Genomic DNA, 21,162 nt, shown 5'->3' on the forward strand with positions numbered 1-21,162 from the left:
AGCCTAAGTCCACAGCTAAGAAAAAAAGGAGAATCTGCTCCCCTAGGTTTATGTCAGCCCTTCATTCAGTGGGGGCTTTTAATTTCATCCCTGGGAAGGGAGATATGGCAACAAGAGAGAGCAGGTGGGGATTCAGGCCCCTGAGCTAGGGTTCAACAAATTTGTAGAATACTCTGAAGTGGAATTGCATTATAGCTTCTGAGTCATGATACTGATGGGCTCAAAGCAGCTGCTGCTGCTGCTGCTGCCCGCTAGCCCAGTGCAACTGAAGAAGTGTGCTGTTTCCAGAAGCCCTGGGAAGTGTGAACCCAGCTACCAATGGACTTCCTTAACCTTATAATTTATGGAACAACTTCTATCAACTGGTAGGTTGCTGTTGCCAGTTCCAGGTCTAAACTTGCTGGGATACCAGCACCAAAGGCTTCTTAGATGATGTTTGACGAAGCCAAGCTCAAATAAGGTCCACAAAAAGGGATAAAGACCTTCTGCTCTGGCTCAGCTGGGGGCAGATTTGTGGGGGAGTTTAGGGTATATTTTTCATTAAGCTGACGAGGCGGCAATTGTGCAATGCAAATATCCACTGCAGTTTCATACAAAATGCTGGACTGTAACATTTGGTTGTTCCTCTGAAAAGCTCTGTATAGCCATAAAAAGCAACTTTAATGCTTATTTTCAAGGCATTTAAACTTGTTTTTCAATGAAAGATAAACTTATTTAACATTAGATCTTATTTAAAAGTTAGCAATGATAGAAAAGTCAAATTCAACAACAGATCTATTTGTCTTGTTACAAATTAAAGAGTTCCTATCAACACTCACTCCTCTTTCCTGGCCCTCACACAGCAGCTAGGACTTCCCAGCTCTCCATCAAGATCAATGGCTCATGAGAGCACCCTGTGATCGTGTTTTGGGAAAAAGAAAGAACTAATCATAACTGACACTTTCCAATTATAAATCCGCTTCTTCTCAGCTCCCTCACAAAGTCATCCTGCAGTCATTGCACTATAGAATGGGACACTAAGAAAAGCCATAACAGGGATGTCAACTGCTGATGCCAAATTCTTTTGCCTTGTTCAGAGAGTGCAGCTAAAACAGCAAAGTAGCTGTGGACTGCAACTAGCAAGCAATCAGGTCACATTCCAGATATCTAAATCATTCACTGGACCACCAGAGCAGGAGGGGAACAGAGAAAATTAATAAGTGTCTAGCTAAGGTATAGGGGTCTGGGTTATAGCCATGCCATGGTGCTCTAAAGATGTAGGCAGACAAGGTTCTTTGGGTAAATCTGATATCTTTTGTTAAACCGACTCAAATAGTTGGAAAAATTCTTCTTTGCAAGCTTTCAGGAATAAATACCCTTTGTCAGGCTGAGGAAGCATCTGCAGTTGGCATCTTCTCATCCAAAACACAACAAGAAAGCTATAATATACAGCCAAGCCCTCGGATAGCACTGAATTTGCACTGAGAACACCCGTAATTGCCACCTCACAAATCTCAAAAAGGCTTTCACTCAACAAAGACACTCCTCCACACAGATAGATCTCACTTTTGAAATAGCCACCCAGATACCATGTGAAGAATTGCTGCAGTACAGAAGGAAAACCCCCATGACTCGCACACCACTGATTATGACATATCACCCCTCCGTGGAACCTATATGGAAGATCCTCAAATAACTGCAACTCATACTAGAAGACGACCCAGTTCTTAAAGAGATCTTCCCCAGAACCACCCATCCTAGCCTTCAAACAAGCACCTAACCTCACAAACCGCATCACCATAAGCAAACTTCCTACAGCCCAAAAGGCACTGAGTGGATCCAGACCATGCCATGACAAGAAATATAACACCTGCCAACATATGTCCACGACCCCAACAATTACTACACCCCACAACAGAATAATGAGGATTCCTGGATCCTACAGCTGCACCTCCAGAAATATAATACATCTCATCAAATGCACCAAATGCCCTGATGGAAAAATATGTAGGAGAGACCAAACAACAACTGCTCTCCACAATGAACACACACTGAAAATCTACCAAAGATAAGAATAAATTACTTGTGGGGAGCACTTTTCTCACAAGAAAACCACTCTCTTTCCAATCTCTCACTCGTAATCCTCAAAGGGGAATTTACAAAACACCTTTCCACAGACAGGCCTATGAAATTCATTTCATCAGTCTTCTGGATATAAAAAATCATGGACTAAATATAGACATTGGATTTATGACTCATAGCCTGCCTAACATCTGACTCCCCAAGTACCTCTCCACTATTTACCAGCTATATTTACTCCCCTTCCCTCCCCCTGACCCCAACCTGTCTCTCACCCACTGACTCCTCAACATACATCTTCAGTGACTAGCTTTCTTGCATGCATACCAGCCTCTGGCTTCTTTACCATTCATTCCATCCAGGAAGAATATACACCAACTGCAGATGCTTACTCAGACTGATGAAATGTATGTATATCCAAAAACTTGCAAAGAAGAATTTTTCCAACTATATGAGTTGGTTTAATAAAAAATATCAGATTTACCCAAAGAACCTTATCTAACTAAGGTACTGACACCTGCCAATCATTGCATCAGAGCAGTAGCATTACAGGAGTGGAAGTATCTAAGAAACTCACCTCCATAAGAAGCCACATGAGATCCAGTAATTGTTGGATGAGAGGATGTGCTTCCACTGCCCCACCCTGCTCCAAGATACTCAGCAGGAAGTTCATGAGTACATCTTCCACCAGATACACTTTGCACTGAGAACAAAAAGCATGGTCAGTAGTTCTGGGCAGCACAATCAACGTATGCCAACAGAGGCAGGAGATACCTAATTTAGGACACCAGGAGAGGATTTAGGCTGGAACTGAAAGCTTTAGATTTGCTGTGAGCCGGTGGACAAGAAATAACAGTGAGCTTCCTGGAGACTACCATAGGCTCTTACTGGTGCAGGCTATGAAAACAAGACTAGCAATGACTGCCCATCATGAACAACTGAGCTCATTCCAGCAGTGCCCGAAAGCATTACAATTTCTAAGTAGAACAAAGAAGAACTGGACCACCACTCTACATGAAACCAAGCCCATGAAAAATCCAACTTCAGGGTGTGAAACAGTGAAAGTCTCCATAGGAAGGCATCTTGCCATCAGTTACATGCCAAAATCTCATCCTTGTTGGCACCACTGAGCAATTCAGTTAAGCCCTAAAGAAGTTCATCCCCTGATGAATGCGAAGTCTTTTCACTCACCTTCTAACACCACTGTATCAACCCTGTTTCATGATAGGCTATTCCATAGGAGCGACCAGTCAAGGACTACTTAAGACATAAGGACAGCTTGCAATTGTCTAGACCAGGGGTACTCAAACTATAGTCCGTAGGCCAAACACGGCCTAAAGAGCCATTGCATCTGAACCATGGGGCTGCCGATGGATTGGAAAATTTGGCAGCAGGGAAGCAGTGGCCACCCTCCCCTGCTACCTAATTCCCTACACCCCTTCTATTGGCACAGCCAGTTCTGGACCAAGCCATATCCCCCTCTCTCCGCACTGTCAGTTTGCGGCCAGGCCATGCCCTGTTCCCCTTTCCTAGCAAAACTGGGGCCAGATCACACCTACTCCCCATAGGGCTGAATCAGGGTCAGACCACAACCCCTCCCCCCACAGGGTTGAATCAGGTCTAGGCTGCCCCCTGGACCCCCCCACACAGCTGGATGGGGCCCCACCACACCAACCCTGGGGGCCAGACTAGACCACCAAACACACCCAGCCCATGAACAGACAGGGCACTGCCCATCTGGCTTCCTAAGGAAAAATGTCAAGCACCACTGGCCTAGACAAATAACTCCAAGATAGCGAATTTATCGGTGTCAAGACATATCACTTCTCCCAGCTGTGTTACTGGAGAGCGCAGTAGACTTTAGCTGTACCTCTAAGAGCAACTAAAATGGATGCATATGCCAAAATGGCCACACAGAACTCACCATGAGAGGGGCAAAGTGGTTAAAGATGTGTGCAAGGGTAATCAGCACTGTGGGCTCTCCCTGCAGCTGCCATGTCGAAATATCTTTCTCCACCAGCTTCCCCTCCTGCAACAACAAATCCAGGGAGATATAAAGCACTGAACTAACCCCAACCCACCCACAACTCCTTTACCATGTACACCCAAAGGAAAAAGCATCTCTTTGCTCAGCATGTCTCTTAGGAAAATATCCCACTTTGCAAAGAGGATATTAGCACTGGAAAGAAGCTGCAAGGTGTAAAAGAAGCCTGTTGAGTACATGTATATATTACCCTGCCCTCACCAGGAGCTTTTCAAAACAGGATATTCCCATCTCTGACTCAGGAACACTTCGCCAGTAATCAAACTATACCCACTTCCACTGTGGAGTCACATTTCTCAAACAGCCAGGCCAATCCCACTTTTCCAAGTTAGCCCTGAGCCCATGGTTGATATCTTAGCAGTACGTGCTTGGGTTAGCTCTAAATCTTCCAATACAGGAGTCAAATTCAGCTCTCAAACACAACTCACTTAATGAACCCCTACCCCAAAACGGCCACACTAAGCACATCCCCATGAGTGCACACATGCCGTTTGCGATGCTACAAAGCAGTTTGAAGCACCACAAACTGCACACAGCACACATGTACCCGTTTGCTGCACTGCAAATTAGCAGCACCAAAAAACAGACGCACACATTTGTGCTGATGCTATTTTTGTTGGAGCAACCACACACCCCTGCATGTGGGGATGTGTCCACTGTCTACATTTAGAACTAGGAACACCTGTTAAGTCAGTGGTATATTTAACAAAATTTCCTCCAAATACCTTTACCAAGGGATATTGTTCACTTATGCTGTAGGAGGATTGCTGAGGTCCTGATGCCAGATTAATAGCACTGGATGAAATTTCCCAGGACAGAGATGCTGCAAGGAGCAATAAAGCAACTCAACCCAGCAACATGATGCCATCCAGAGGTACTACTTTTCATAGCTGGGTAGAAGGCCCGTTGTTGGTGCATCCTCTACTTCATTCAACATTACATATCTCTGGAAAAGGTAGGGGGCAGGGGATAAACACAGGAACAATGGACAATAAAAGGGTTTCTTGGGCCCAAGGGTCCACTCCCTATTATTTTCAAGCACTTCTTAACCAAAGGAATCCCTCAAATCACCACAAGGAACATATCCAAAACACCCTATAAAAGTGCCATAGACAAAATCAAGGGTGACAAGGTCAATGCTAATCTAGCAAATAGCAGACAACAGTGGTGTCAAATATACACAGGTTCCATGGGTGCTTAGGAGAACTGGGCAAATGTGAATGAACTATTATGGCTGAAAACATTTGAAAGAAAATCTAAACAAAATATATATATATTTCAACCTTTTTCTATTAAATGTTTCAGTTTAGGTCTAATAAAATGATACAGTCCACCCAAAATAAAGGTTCTTTTCTGTTTTTTACCAATAAATTAATTTCCATTTTGGTCAACCCCCCCCCCAAAGTTTTTATTGTTTAAGCAACAAACCAGACTTCATCCTATTCTAGCACTACACAAAAATCTGAGGGAAGGATTGTGAGCAACATGGCTACAATTCCACTTTCTCTCCTCCTCCTAGAGGGTGTTGGTAAAAGATGGATGACAAACTGATAGAGGCAGCCTAAAGCCCTGTGTCTCAGTCTGTGTTGTTAAGTATGATACAGTAGCTAGGGAGCTTGTGCTCATCTCAATGACAATTCCTCTAGTAATCAGCCATATAACCATGATCCTTCCTACCAAAGCCCTATTAAGGCCTGAGAGGTGCTGGTGCTACACCTCTGTTGGCACCCAAGCTGCCTCCATTCCTTAAAAAAGGCTCCAGAGAAGAGGCCAGTACGTCCACTCCAAACATGGAGTCACTGGATAACTGCTACTGGTAGACTTGGCCTCCGTGGGCAATTATTTTTGGTGGATGGCCACTTACTGAGTTTTGGCAAGCCATCAAGGGCCACAAGACAGGCAGCCAGGGGTAGATAAATACTAATTTTCTAAATTTTTTAGGGGCCCCGAGGGCTGGATAAAATGGCCTGGCCAGCCGCATCCAGCCCGTGGGCCGCATTTTGCCCACCCTGCTGTAAATGCTACAGAGCTAGACCACTAGGTGGTTGGGAACAGGTAGCCTGTTTGCATTGAGTAAATGGCTACCAATGTAGGTGTCATCTGTATGCAGTTTATCTCATGGTAGCTTACACTTGTGGAGCTTACCTTGTGTTTTTCCCAGGGGTAATTATGTACTTGACTGAGCAAACCAATACCAGGTCAACCAGGATAGCATATAAGTGGTATTAGCTATATCACCACAAACTGGGGTAAACTGGAACTTTTAGTAGGGTTGGAAAGTTGTAGCCATGATGGTCCAGGAAATGTATGAGGCAAGGATTTCTGTGATACATTTTATTGGACCAACTGTATAGCTGGGAGGACAGCTAGACAAGCTTTCAGGCATCAAGTGCACTCTTAGGTGACACCTCAGATGACACCCACTACATATGTCCTCTTCTGGCATCTGCTGTTCTTCATTCCTCCAAGTCACTACTGATGTCCATTGCAAAATCTCCAGAGCATCTTTGCAGCTAGATAAAGCTATACACGGAAGTTATAGTGATTCAAGCGTAAAGGACAGTACTCTCTGACAGAAATTACCAGACGTAGGTGATCTGAGGAAGGGCCCTTGATTCCTGGAAGCTTGTCTGACAGCTCTCCCAACTATACAGTTGGTCCAGTAAAAGATGTCACAGAAATCTTTGCCTCTGGAACTTCTGTAAACTAGCACAATGGTACTCAATCTTTTGGCTCGGCAGGCCAGGTAGGCAGTGCCTAGTCAGTCCGAGGGATGGATCTAAGGTGGGTGTAGCAGGCCCCATCCAGCCCCACAGAGGGAGGCAGGGGTAACCCAGCCCCAACATAGCCCCACAGGTGCAGGGGGAAGAAGGGGGGGGCATGGTGTAGCTCTGATCCAGCCTTCGGTGGGGAGGAACGGGAGGTGCACAGCCCTGATCCATCTGTGAGAGAGGGGGTGCATCCCCAATCCAGCTATCCTGCAGCTGTAGTCATGCCCATGGGGAGCCCTGTGGGTCAAATGTGATGGCTGCACAGGCTGCATTTGGCTGATAGCCCTGAACTAGCATATGATCTGGTTAAACTACACATTTAACAGAACAGTTTAAGAAAGCTGGAGCTTTTTTCTGGCTCTGTATATGCAAAATAAAAACTGTTTTAAGTTCTGTAAATCCCAGTCACTAAAGAAAACAAGCAGTTTTGAAAAGGGGGAAGAGAGCTGTCCAAAACTGTTAGGATTCTAAATGAGTGTTTCTGAAAAAGATTAGGTCAAATGAAGAAGATTGTACTGGATCTAGCCCTTGCCACTGACTGGACTGGATACAACATCATCCTCTATGTAGAATGTAGGGAGGTCAAACTCACCTACAGTGGATAAACTTGGCATCCAAGAGAAATCCAGGCTGTCGCCTTGATAAATCTAAGTCAGTCCCAGAACAATGCCTACTCATTCCAATCTCTAGAGACTCTGAAGTTACAGAACAATGGCTGTTTTCTGCTTCCTCTCCTGACTGATCCTGGAGAATGCAGGTTCTTTTCACAATTTGTCCAGTGTGGGGCAAACTAATGCCAAGATGGGTATGTCAGAAACTGGCCTAATGGAGCTGGATTAAGGGACTCAGTGAAAAGCTGAAGATACAAAAAGTGCTTATCCTGTAGCTGCAAATATAACTTGTATGGTTTTAGCCATATGAGAAAAATTAGCTCCAGTCCTGTTGGTTGATAACATGGATGATACTTTCCAGTTTAGAAAAGTGTGAAGCAAACAATTTCTCATAACCCAAGATAGAATAATTAGAAGTCCCTCCCTCCACCGTAGCAAGTTAATCCTCCTCCAAGTTTAAGAGCTTTAAAATTGGCGGACTCACAGAAGACAGAAAATGCGTTGGGAACTCTTAAAATTACTGTCAGGCTATATTTCCCAGCATCATTGCCTCACGATCCCATCCAATGACACCAGCTTACCGCCACATCTATCCCAAAGCGAATAACGTTCTTCAGGTAGCCCAACAGCTTGTGTGCCTTTACCAGGTCTGCGCAGGGTGGGTCCTGTAGGGGGCGATAACTCTCCACTGGATAAGTGCTAGAGCATTAAGGAAAGTCCACCTGCCAGAATGCAACTTGTTCCTTAGAAAAACCACTTCAGGAGCTCTGCCCCATCTACTATGCAGGACGACTGCCATGTAAGCACCGCTTTATATATTCCATGTGCTCTCTCGTCATGTCTTAGACAGCACCTTGCCCACTAGTACATTTTAAGCAGAGAACAGGCATACCAAGAGACTCCTAAGAAAGAACAAACTGCAAGCCCTCAGCTGCCATTCATAACCCTTCTGCAAGAGTGCAGGCAGCAACACTCCTCCTATGTCCACAGGATGCATTAAAGCACCCACAGCCTGGACTGAAGGACTATGATCTTGGCTGATGTGCAGTTCTAAACTTTGATACAGAAGACACTGGAGGGATTCAGGCAACCCAGAATAGCCAGCTGCAAAACTAGCTACTAGTAGGCTCTGCACATTTAAGCAGAATACAACCCATAATGGATAGTCTTTACCAGGAAGAGCTGATTTGGCATGCATGCCTTTTGTATTGCCACTCCCCCTCAACTTCCAGCCAAAGGGATGATTAACAGCACCCTATTCCCTTCCTGCCCAATTGCATACCAAGTGGAATGAGCAAAAGGCAGGTCTCATCAGCTATGTAGCTGGGCCTGCACATGCAGCACCACTCATCCAGAGCTGTGCAGGTGTTGGCTCTTCTTGGGACCCCCCGCTCACTTCCAAAGGATATCGGAGTGGACGGCTGCCAAAGTTAAAAGCAACAGATTCCTTGAATGAGAGGCTGATTGCAGGGAAGTAAGCCATACCAGCTCCTCTGGTGATGTTATCAAAAGCTGTCCCCAGAGATGCACCATTCCTGAAAGAAGAGGAAACAGTCCCTGAGGTTCAGCAAGCATGAAGGAGGTTTTGGTATTCAGCAGAACAAACCATCCACCTCACAGACAATGTATCTGGAGAAGGAGACAATACACCAGAGGTTTTTCTTCTCGACTCATACAATGAGATGGAAATGTACAATACCATATTCTGAAATAATGAAATACAAATCAGAAGCCAAGTACTGCATCTTCATGGAATTAATCCCCAGTCGCAGATTTGCATTCCAGAATCTTATTTAAGCCACCAACCCTTCTAGCACCAAGATAATCCTGAAAATAATAAGTGAGGCTGAAGTAATAATGGTATTTTTCCACATCTGCCCATCCCAAAACAGGCACCCAGAGCTATGAAGTACCCCATTCATCTCAATCACGCCCCATGGGCTCAGATTCCTCACCAAGGGCATGGAATTCCTCAGATTCCTATAAGTCAAAACTTTGCCTTTTCGCACACTTGACTGTGCTGGAGTTTATGCAGATCAATACTGGGATGGCACAAAAATCCATTCACCATCAAGGGAAACCTATAGCCTTGAGAATTTAACAAATTCCCTGCTAGGGGAAAGCTTCAAAAGCAGATGTCCTCTTGTGACTGTATAAACTGAACCCCAGAGCTGTGTTAAACTATCTTCAGTTTAGAGTTAACTTCAGAAGTTAACATCATATTCCAAGATGACAATTTTTCCTCCCATTAAGTTGGAACTGAGCATGAGGCAGCGGTGAGGGGTGTGGCAGGCACCTACAGTGGCTCCATCCTCCTACCACCACCTTGGGTCCATCCCACTGCTGCCTTTCCCCCTCAATCCTCTGCCTCTCCTTCCCACCCCTTCACCTCCTTGGGAGCCAGCCCTCCTGCTGCCTCAGGCCAAGCTGAGGCCAGGCTCTGGGTGTTGTGTCAAGAGCCAGAGCAGAGACAGAACCTGCTGGCACCAAAGCAAGGGTAAGTGGCAGGAAGGGGCACTGGTGGGGACAGAGGACGAAGGAGCATAGAGTGGGGGCAGGGAGCCTGAGAGTGCAGGGAGCCAGTACAAGGAAGCAGGCAAGGAGGACGTGTGCATGTGTGTGTGTGTGCGCGTGCGCGAGTGCATTGGGGGGCGGAGACAAGTGGAAGGCACAAGCTGCTTCCCCTTCCCCCACACTGCTCTCCCCGCTGCCTGCCTAATTCTACCCGCCTCTCCAATGGGAAAAGCAGTGGCAGGGGACGGGAATGAATTTAAGATAATCCTCCAATAATTAAATTCTATACATGGAAATAATAACAAGTTTATACATTTTCCAAGTACAGAATCTAATTATTGGGGGTTGCCTTAAATTCAGGATTGTGTTTGATTCATTTAAATATGGTAATAGGATATTTGGTGGTACTTTCGACCTAGGTTAACTGGCTTAGAACCTAGGTTAACTGACTGTCAGTGTTGCTTTCACCCAGACTGACAACCTACTCACTCAATAGTGAGGACATGGTTGGAGGACCAGCAACATTAATGCCTTCCAACAATTCTCTGTCTGGAGAGGGTGTGCTCACTCCAAAGTTAAGAACGATAGTATTTCAAACACCCAAATAACCTTAAGCAGCTCAAACATGTCTTTATGGTGGGGCTGCTAACCCACAGGCTAGGCTTATCTGGGCATTAATCACTCAAAGCTGACTCTTCAGAAGACAAACCATCTCGACTCCAGAACTCTACTGGGAACCTGAAAGAAAGGATAAGCATCATACCAATCTGGCTGCTTGGCAAAAGGCTCAAAAGATCTCTAAGTTGGCAGGAGCAGCTCAGGTCAAGTCTTAACAGTATCTGTTGATCAGAGCAAAAACATTTATCATATTACAGAGAATTGATCAATGCAGCAGAAAGCACAAAGATGCTTACAGGCAGAAAGCAATGGTCCCCTCATCCAGGTTAATCAAACAGGTGACAATGTCTCCTGCTGCCCAGGACTGCAGAAAGAGAAGGAGAATTGGTTAGAGAGACTTCTCCACAAGCTCAGACATCTTACTATGAGATACCCTCAAACCAAAGGAAAGCCCTACTTCCCAGTTTCATTTTGTCATCCTCTACAAGGGCAGGGGAAGACCTTCTTGTACCAGCTCATATAGCTATGTAATACATTTCTAGGCTGTTACAAGCACACTACTGGCCAGGCTCTTTCTTTCCTCCATCACTAAGAGAAGACCTCTCACCATGGCTGCAGTAAGCCCATGAACCACTCAGAATTAGGCATAAGCGAGTAACACTCTTAAAAAAAAGAACAAAAAAAAATAGCCCTCCAACAACAGCCATATTAGGCTGGGAATTTTTGCATCAGGGCTGTTCAATAGCAAGCTGAGTAAGCTGTACATATAGCCCTGCCCAAGCACTGAACTGACCCAACAGAGGCAATACTCTCCCCAAGAGCTCAAGTCAGTGCCAAAATCCTGCCTCCCCAAGATCACATCTGGGGTTATTGAACTGCAATGTCAGGAAAAGATTTTGCATGACGCACACAAGAACACAGAAAAATGTGGGGAACCATCTGCTTTGAAACATACAAGGCTTTCAAAGCCATCCTCTTACTCTACCCTTCCCCAACAGAAACAGAAATGGGAAAAGTATCTTTTTGTCCAGTTGAAGTCCCAAAGGAGAAGGTGCATGTGTAGTTTGAGAGCAGCACCCCTCTTGCATCTCTAAAGCACCAGTGGCCTTCTCTCTGACTTCTTCCCTGAATACTCTGTTAGCTGCTGCATGTCCCATTCTGGAATCTTTTGCTCTCAATATTTCCACATCACTGTTGATGTCCAGAGCATAATAGCAGCTGGATAAAGCTCAATTCCAAAGTCACAGCGGTTCAAGAGTAAAGGTTTGAGCATTCTCAGAGCCAGAAATGACTCGGGGGAGGTACTTACTTTGCCATAGTTTGTGGTGGTTACATTCCATTTGCGTACTCTGTTTCCATCATATGCATATGAGTCTGGAGTGTCTCCAACCCCCTCCTGTGTTAGAGAGAAGACCCCAAGATAAAAGATTCATAATGAACTATGAACATGAAGCAGAGACAGCACCTCACACCCAGCAGCAGCAGTCACAAGGGAGAGTAGATACAGGACAGAGAGAACACACCCTCAAGCACTCAGCGGCATACACTGGAGGAAGAAGAGTCCTTAACCAAAATTTTAGGAGTTCACCTAAGTTCCCCATAAATCTGATTTAACAGGTCTCACCAATCATTCCCTGGGAGGGAAGAAAAGAAAAAGGGTGCACTTTCCTGCACCTCAGCAGTATCTGCAAAGATCCTCTCTCAGTGGTATTTACATTCCTACATACCAAATATTCTCCTTTAAAAACACATTCCATCCTAGTGACCCTTAACTCAAAACAAGAACACTAACAAATATGCACTCAGCACTCTACCAGCATACCATGTTATGCTGCTCTACATCTTCTCCCATATATACCTCTTCTCAAGAATCATGCGTCAAGAAGTAAATACTGAAAACTTGCAGGTCAGCCCATCAACTGATAAACAGGTGCAGCAACTTTAAAGAAGACATGGCCAGGACAAGAAGGACAGACCCTCCAGCAAGGGCGTACTTCTACCAGGCCTTGTAGTACCCACTGGAAAGAGCCATATATATTACAGATGCCAGTAATGTTTCCATAGGACCTGTAGATTTTGCTACCAAGATACTAAAGGAGGGAACAGCAGAAAAGTCCTATGTACATGGAAATACAATATTTGCTGTACCCATGACTATCAAGCAAGAGCCTAGCATACACCTGACAGATTTACAAGGCTCAGTCACTGCACCAGAATTCACCAAATGCACAACAGAAACAGATTTTTAGATCTCTTCTTTTATACTAGGTATGGCCTCTCCAGGGAATAGTATGCTAGGACCAGTCTCTATGGAAGAGATCTACAGCTCACTTGCATTCATCCTGGCTTGCATGTTAAGGTGGAGAATAAGCTGAGGGCAGTTCTGCCTTATGCTGAGCAATTACCATACCTCCTGATTAAACCTGCAGTTGAGAGTGCACCAGCCAATCTGCATGAGGCCTTGGGAGGAAATGAGCACCTCGTAGATCCATTTCCCTAAAAGAAGTAGCACAGAGGAACAAGGGCAAGTTTATACTAGCTCAAAGCACATCTCTACAAAAATGATATGGTTATACTACCAATGCAGTAGAGAAAAGGGTGGGTCTTGGAGAGTTAACACCAGGTCAAACCCAATCCCTCCAAAATCATCCTTCTGTTCCTCAAGAAACAGCTGGAGGAATTTAAGCATTTACAGTCTGAAGCTGCAGTATATCCCCAACTCCTTGACCTCTCAAGCTGTCTAACCTACTATAGCTTCTGTAGGTTTCTGCTCTTTCCACATCATTCTCTCCATGCCCCACTTTTCCACACCCCATTTCTTACCTTTAAACACACAGGTTGTGGCCCTGATGGAGCCAAAGTTACTGTGGCCAATCACCTGAACCAAGGAACAAAAAAACAATTTTTTTTTTTTTTTTTACAGCTAAACAAAACCGCCGCTTCCTTTGGCCTAGCCCTCCATCTCCCATGGACTGTCCCAGTGAATGCAGCCAATTCAAATGGGAGAGAGTTGCTAGAAAAGGCAGTGTCTAGGCTCTCAGGATCCCAGAAACAGACTTAGAGCCATTAGCAGCAGCTAGTCCAGAGCCATCTAGATCAGGGGTTGTCAACAGAGGGTACTTGGGAAGGCCCTAGGGGGTACACACAGGCGAGTGGGGACGAAGCGCCGCCACGCACCATCCCATGCTGCCATGCAGGCACTGGCCACCCAGTTGGATGCGAGGGGTGAAGAAAGCTCGCGTGCAGCAGCTGCTGCCGCTCCATGTTTGGCCGTGTGCCACTCCCCCTACTCACTCCCCACACCCTGCCCCTCATCTGGCCACTGAGGGTACACTGCTCCACATCCAGCCACCACGGGTACACTGATCAAAAAAGGTTGAAAACCCCTGATCTAGATGATCTAGGTTTGTGTAGTCCATAGTGCCTGTTATAGTCAAATGAATGCAGAGCTCAGCTGGTGGGATAACAGCCCAGTGGGGGAAGCTGGTTCCTAACAAATGAGAACATACAGATGCAGCTCCTGCAAGGAAAAAGGGGAAGCACTGCTGAGTGTAAGAGGGACAGATACCTAAATGTTAGATAGGCTACAGGCTCAATACAGCTGGCCAGTGATTCCACCCTATTTACTGTATTGCCCTCTGCAAATTCTCCTGACGCTAAAAGAACGTCACCAGAGCAGACAAGGCAAACATTTTAAAGGGGAAATTACTTATGTTAATTTGGTTTGATTTGAGAATTAGCTGTTAATACAGGGGAAGAGAGGGAATGAGATGGTGAACAGAGAGGCAAGAACGGCTGAGAGAAGACCAGGGCATGTTCCCTTGTGAGAGCAAGGAACAGCAAAGCCCTGAGAAAGAGCAAGAGAGCATGTAGGCACAGGAGCTCATACCCTAGAATGAGACCAGGGTACAAGGAGGCAACGTTGGAGAAAGAGGGCTCCTATACACATTCAGGGAGGCTGTTCCGACGCGCTGTATTTACAGTGCATCAGAGCAGATTCAATTCATCAAGTCTGCTAGAGGATAGTAATTGCCATGCTCCAGCACACTCTAGTGTCATGTGCATCAGCATCCCTGCACTGAAAAATGGTGGTGGGGCTCTTTAAACTGAATTTTGTTTGATGAGCTTTAGTTCAAAGCACCCCAATGCCATTTTTCAGTATGGTAATGTTGATACAGATGATGTTCCAGGTGCTTTTAATTAGTGCGACTCTTGGAGCTGCACTAATCAAAGCGCCCCTCCCCTTGCCACCTCCTGGACAACATCTATAAATGCCCAGAGGAGCTAACTACCACTAGGTTGTATCAATCTAGTCTTTGAAAGAGTCTGTGAGGGACACAAAAGCTACAGTAATTGGAAGTCAAATGGGAGCAGCAGGGACATCTGGTCAAAGAGATAGTGGAAATGTAAGGACAAGTTAAGTGCACCGGTGTAGCTTCTCCCTGATGGATCACAGGATAAAGGGGAAAGGAATGGTCCTAGGAGCCCAGGGGGAAGAACAAGAATACTGATCAGAGGGAGAAAGGAACAGTCTGTCCTGGTCCTGCTGACCTTAGACCTTTGCATATCCAGCAGTTCTGTTTATTGTCTTTGATTTCTTTACACATTCAACAACTTACCTAGCAGTACCAAGGTAATACAGCATACAGGCAAAAATGCAATGAAATCTTGAGGTAACTTTGAAACAACTTAGAACAACTTCAGAGTCTCAAAACTCTAAAAAAAAACATATAGTGAAGTAAGATGAAAGCAGAAGCAGCTCACCAAGGAGTGCAGCTTTAAGACACTGCTAGAACTTTTTCTCCAGGAGAGCCTGTTTCACTCAAGATGCTAGAGACTCCCCCTTGAGTAAAAAAAGAGCATCATCGCTACACACCAAAAGGATGGCAACAGGGATTTGGGGTGAGGAAATTCCTGTAAGAGGCCCAAAGACAGCACACTTTAAGCCACAAAGATCCATTCTACAAAGTGCCCCTTGTCACACTCACCCCAAGAAGATCATCATCAACCAGCAGGAGCCCTTCAAAACCACTTGTGTGGTCCAACACCACAGTAGGAGGCCCAAGGCGCCCATCTACTATCTGATCTGAAATGAGAGTTGCAGAAAAACCAATCAGAGAATGCTGTGTGCATTTAGAATACAATAACTGAATGGACACTATTGGCTAAACTAGAGCTGAATTCTGACATTGAGTAGGAACAGTAAAGTAGTGTCACTAGTATTATCAGAATTTAGCCAAGAAGCAGCCAGCTCACAAGCCAATTTTTACACAATACCTGACACATTTGTCTTTACAGTCTCAGGGGCAATAAGTGGTTTCAAACAGTTTAGAGATGAGGTTAAGCCCCCTACTCCCCTGCCGAAAAAACAAAGTCAAATCAACAGGCACAGGTCAGATCAAACTGCACAAGGTGCAAAATGTTCCCTTCTTTAGCGGCATTGTCTGAATATGCTCTAGCACAGTGGTTCTCAACCTTTTTCACAATGGGACCCAACAGCATAACTATCAGCTTGCCCTGACCCACACCCAGTTTGGACCCACAGTGTGCATCTCTCTCTCCTTCCTTTCCCTCCAGCTGTTGCATCTGGCCCCCTTCCTCCCTCTGCCACTGCTTTATGCTGCCCTGCTGTATGCTCATCACCCCGCACCCTCCTCCCTCCATGCAGCCTTGCAGTATTTCCCTCAGACTTTCCCACCACCCTTTAAAATCTTCTTGCAACTCGCGGGTTGAGAAATGCTGCTCTGGCAAATACTTGCCCAACTCAAAGAAACAAATTCCTAAGAGAATGGATAAAATCCAACAGGCAGTAGGTCAGGGCTCAGAGGGAATGCAATTAGAATGGTGAAAATGAGTCATTCTCTGGATTCTTCTTCTATCAACATAGCATGGCATTCCACAATTAGAATGGAACACACCATTTCTCCTGGCAAGACGTGCTATGTCATTGTAATAAGAAGTGTCCAATCTCTACCCAAACCAGACCTCACTAAACAAGAAGTCCATTGCTTTGCAATTGCCTCCCCATAAGGAAATATGGCTATTACAATTATAAACTGACCTGCCATATGGTTAGCCCACAAGTGTTTAATACATAGGATATCGCAAGATGAAAGATTAGAAGCAAAGAAAGCAAGTAAGGAATGAATCTCATTTAAGAAACTCTCCCATGAGATACCTTCCTTCCCCCACTACAGCAGTACACAAGGAATCTTTAACAGGACTAAACACCCAGCATCTCCTACCTCCACTATCATCAGAACCACTGTCCTCTGCTAGCAAACGATCAAGGTGCTCCTGCAGGTTCTGGAATGTCAGGGGTTTTCTGAAAAGGAAAAAGAACCTTTCAGAGGACTCACCAATTCCCCACATTTTAAAGAGTTCAAGCCTTACAGGCCTTGCAAAATCAGAGCTTCCCCAGTGTTCTCACATTGCCTTTCACTGTCACTGCTACTTGTAAGTTACATTTACTTGTGTTATGTTATGTAGCTTAAGCCAAGGAACCTGCTGCCCAAGGTGAGGCAGGGTCAAATGTTGAACCATATAAGAATAGTATCTGCACAGAAAGTAGCTGACATACAGAAGACTCTCAGATCTTTTTGTTGATTGCCAACTGGGCTCAGGAGAAACCCATATAAGGAGTAATGTAAAACTGGTCAGCTGGATTATTAACATTTATTTTTGCATTAGTATAGTACCCCTGGCACAGATGAGAACCCCACAGACTAAGCACTGTATACACTAGTGATTCTCACTCAGGGCACAGAAGTACCCTGGGGTGTCTTGAGATCCTTTCCAGGGTACTATGGGAAGCCACACAATGTTAGGGCTGTTAAGTATGCATACATGAGCCACAAGATAAACCCAGAGATTTCAGATAAGAAACCATAATGTTAAAACATTCTGGCCTCCTGTGGTCTTTGAGGTCTTTGCAACAGAAGAATTGCTTTCTTGTTATTATTTTGTAGTTCAGAAAAAATGAAAACTAAGGCTGACATTTTCTGAGGTGTGAGCTGAGAACCACTGGGATACACAAAGAATTAAGAAATAGATTACTGCCCAAGAAACTTACAACATGAATAAATAAGGAGAGACAATAGAGCTATGCAGATAGAGAGACAGACAGATGAGAGGGAACAAGTAAACAATAAGATAATGCTGGTTGACACAAGAAACCACTGATGTGCCGACTGCTACTTAAGAATGATCAAGACTTTGCAGATATCACAAAAAAGAGTTTAAGAAAAGGTCTGGAGGAGAGTAATGAGGTAGCCTCATGGAACCTTCTTCCATACATAGTTAAAGCCAGTGCCCATGTAGCCAGCAACATAGCTATGGCTAGTCAAGCTGGGCACCAACCCCAGGCACCAACTTACAGGGTATGCCCCTCCTCCCAGAATTCTTTGCCACAGCAGGAACAACCCAGCAGCTGCAGCCCTATGCCCAGCAGTGTATTCGGGGGTGGAGAGGGAATAACATCATCCCCCCCGGAAGGTTTTGCCCTGGGAAGCACAGCCCTGCTCCCAAGGGTGGGAGGGCAGACAGCACCAAAAGGAACCCCCCAGGGAGCCTGTACCATTGCCTGTCCCTCAGTGGCAGTCTGAGCTCATACAGCTACAGCAGCAGCAGTAGCAGCTGCCACTCAAATGAGGAGAGCTCTAGTAGGTAAGATTCTGCCTTTTCTTCCTCTCCCGCATCACTTTCTGGTGATCAACACAGTTTTCCCCCTCAACTCCCCCACAGCTGTTCCTGGCACTGAAAGTACTTGCTATACTTGTGTGTGGAGCCACTGGATCCAGCACACGGAAACAGGAGACTTTAGTGACTTTCTAGTGGTAGGGGGCTTTGTCCACACTGTGGCTGGACAGAGGGAACTTTGCCCAAACTGCAGTCAGATGACAGGGAAATGCAGTGGTGGCAGCAGCTGCCAGGTCCTTGAACCAGCCCACCTTGGACATGAGCTGAATCATTTCTGCCTACTGCTTGAAAACACTTACTAAGCACTAGTTTAGACCATGGCTAGAGTCGCAAACTATGTAAGCTCTTCCAGCATGGCAACTTGCATTAGCTGAAATATGAGAGGTGTTAACACCTGGGTTCAGGTAACAGGCTTACACACCTCAACTCAAATGCAGAACAGGGCTGGCCAAACAGAAGCCATTTTTGGGTCACATCCTCTTTCCCTGCCTGTCCGTCCCTATGTTCTTAAGGCTCAAATCAGCAGACAAAGGAACCCATAGTTCTGAAAATGGAACACACATGCAAATGCAACATTCCAGTGCACACTGGCTGGGATAGCTAGTGGCAAAGTAACATGACAGATCTTCCCCTATAATGTCTGCTTGCCAAAAGCAAATGGGTCAAAAGCAATTTTTAGCAGCACTAAAGCTCAACTATGAGCTCAGAATCTAAGTACAGAATGTGAAATGTGAACCCAGCAGTTCTTTAAATACAAACAGCCAGCAGGAGGAATTCTTCATACAGCTGCCCACTGACCACCAATCTCACCACCTTTGAAGTGACATGATCTGCAATTGCAAGACAGAATGCAAGGGATTCTTACACATAAACATAAAAACAAACTCGAAAACATAACAGGGAAGGGAAAATCAACACTGTAATTTGGGGTCTAGCTTTACTTTTGTTCTTCACAGTTTCCTTCAGATGATATCTAGTAACAAAAAGGGCAATACACCATATTTTACTGCTAAGGCAGCAGAAGAAAAGATTATTGCTATAGAAAGTGTCACAGCATTTAAGTATAACAATCTAGCATCATATCTAACTAAAAGGTACTGAATGCCTAGCTTTCATGACTTCTGCACTTTGTATTTTAAATTACTGCCACTGCATAAACAAATTAGGAAAACTTGCACACAAATGATCAAATAAATGCCCAGCCAGCCATGTATATATGCAATCACCAAATTTACAGTATGTCTGTAAGTAAGCTGTGGCCAAAATATACATGCACAATTCTGAAAATCAAGCCCTTTAAGCCAAGTTGTCTGAGAAGCCATTAAATATGAAACAAAGAAATCACTTCTGCAATACAATGCTGTTTTCTGATCTGGTTGTCTTGGTGCCAGCATCACCGTGGCCCTGTCACACAGGGACTCTGGAAAGAGCCTATCAGTTAAACACGCCATTATATGTTAGGATCACAGGCACAGCTTCACTTGCCATTAAATGGATCAGGAGTCTAGTACCTGTAAGCTGCTGCTGGCAGGCTCCCATCAGCACTGGGAAAGACACGATGCAGATAGGTATTCAGCAGTTTGCTATTCACTATTCCTACAGTGAACAGAAAAAACAAAATGAACGATGGTAAGTCAGAAGTAAAGATGATCTGAGGTGACCTCCTTCAGGGATGGGTAAGAGGTCTCCAACTATTTCACAATTCATTCTTGGTGTCATTTAAAGCTTTTGCAGATATTTGTGAACTGCTCTAAGAAGCTGTTGGAATGTGGGATACTGTCAACCACTACCCCTCTAGTCTGATCAAAAGCCCTCCCCAAAACACAAAATTTCACAAGGTGTCCCCAGGGAGAAGATCCTTAAGTGCCTTAACAGTTGTTGTCTATACAGGGGATTTGCACAATTCCAGCCTGTAATTTTTGCACTAAGGCAACATCTAGCTCAGACACTTGAATACTTGGCACCACTGCAGTTCACCTCTGCTTTTAAATAGAGTTAACTTCCCCATGGAAAGTTGGGGCTATGACTAGGATTTGGCATCAACAGATGAGTAAGTGGAATTAAGGAAGAAGATGCCCAGTGTGGAATAGGAACACTTAACTACTTCTGTCCACAGGTCATTCTAGAAACAGTTTGGCATTCTTCCCAAACAGCATCTACACATGCGACTCATACCTGTAACCTTAGGCTTTTCCAGCTCAGTACTCAGCCTGTAGTTCTTCCGGACAAAGGCTGTCCCAGCACCTCTTGACGTCATTCTTCACAGCCGTGAGAATAGCCACTACACTCAAAGCTGAAACCAAATGCAGAATGTTCTGTTACTGGAAAGTTAACTAAGTAGTAAGTTAAACCTGACCTTAATCTCACCTGAGGGTCAGGAAAGAGTGAGACAGTTGTCACAACACATTGTAATTCAATATTTCCCAGCATCTATCCCAGGCCACTGAATCAATCCACAAGAGTACCAGCCATTGTTCTCCAACCCATTCTACCACACATGTTCCAGGCTGCAGCAACATAGAATCTCCCAGGCAAGCTTCATTCTGAGTTACAGCTGGAGCTAATGCGGGGGTGGGCAAAATGCAGCCTGTGGGCCAGATGTAGCCCGCCAGGCCAGTCTATCCGACCTACAGGGCTCCTAAAAAATTTAGAAAATTAATATTTATCTGCCCCTGGCTGCCTCTCCCCTCAACGGCTTGTCAAAATTCAGTAAGCAGCCCTTTGCCCAAGATAATTGCCCTCCTCTGAGCTAATGAGTTGGGGTAGGGCTATTGTAATACATCAAAGCCCCCTGTGGAAATCTCTCTTTGAAGGCGGTAGGCAGAACAGCCTTATAATGAAGTACTAA

At 45.1% G+C, this 21,162-nt stretch overlaps 1 protein-coding gene across 5 annotated transcripts in view; it reads right to left on the reverse strand.

The window, feature by feature from the left end:
- The window catches only part of RNF123 (ring finger protein 123), a 126,885-nt gene that overhangs the window by 102,257 nt on the left and 3,466 nt on the right, over window positions 1-21,162 (reverse strand). For 4 of the 5 annotated variants that reach the window (XM_090023037.1, XM_090023034.1, XM_090023036.1 and 1 more), the window contains exons 2-13: window positions 20,490-20,607; window positions 19,826-19,910; window positions 16,862-16,941; window positions 15,605-15,702; window positions 13,440-13,494; window positions 13,027-13,112; window positions 11,926-12,012; window positions 10,913-10,980; window positions 8,894-9,019; window positions 8,066-8,180; window positions 3,983-4,087; window positions 2,636-2,761 (exon numbers count right to left, since the gene is read on the reverse strand). In XM_090023037.1, the coding sequence (XP_089879163.1) occupies window positions 2,636-2,761; window positions 3,983-4,087; window positions 8,066-8,180; window positions 8,894-9,019; window positions 10,913-10,980; window positions 11,926-12,012; window positions 13,027-13,112; window positions 13,440-13,494; window positions 15,605-15,702; window positions 16,862-16,941; window positions 19,826-19,910; window positions 20,490-20,571 (1,113 nt within the window). In that variant the 5' untranslated portion in view covers window positions 20,572-20,607. Of the gene's footprint in view, window positions 1-2,635; window positions 2,762-3,982; window positions 4,088-8,065; window positions 8,181-8,893; window positions 9,020-10,912; window positions 10,981-11,925; window positions 12,013-13,026; window positions 13,113-13,439; window positions 13,495-15,380; window positions 15,526-15,604; window positions 15,703-16,861; window positions 16,942-19,825; window positions 19,911-20,489; window positions 20,608-21,162 lie in introns of those variants that run through there. The other variant, XM_090023038.1, reaches the window with a different exon arrangement.

This window comes from Crocodylus siamensis, chromosome 11 (assembly GCF_052110815.1).
Source record: "Crocodylus siamensis isolate JL-2025a chromosome 11, ASM5211081v1, whole genome shotgun sequence".
Lineage (NCBI taxonomy): Eukaryota > Metazoa > Chordata > Crocodylia > Crocodylidae > Crocodylus > Crocodylus siamensis.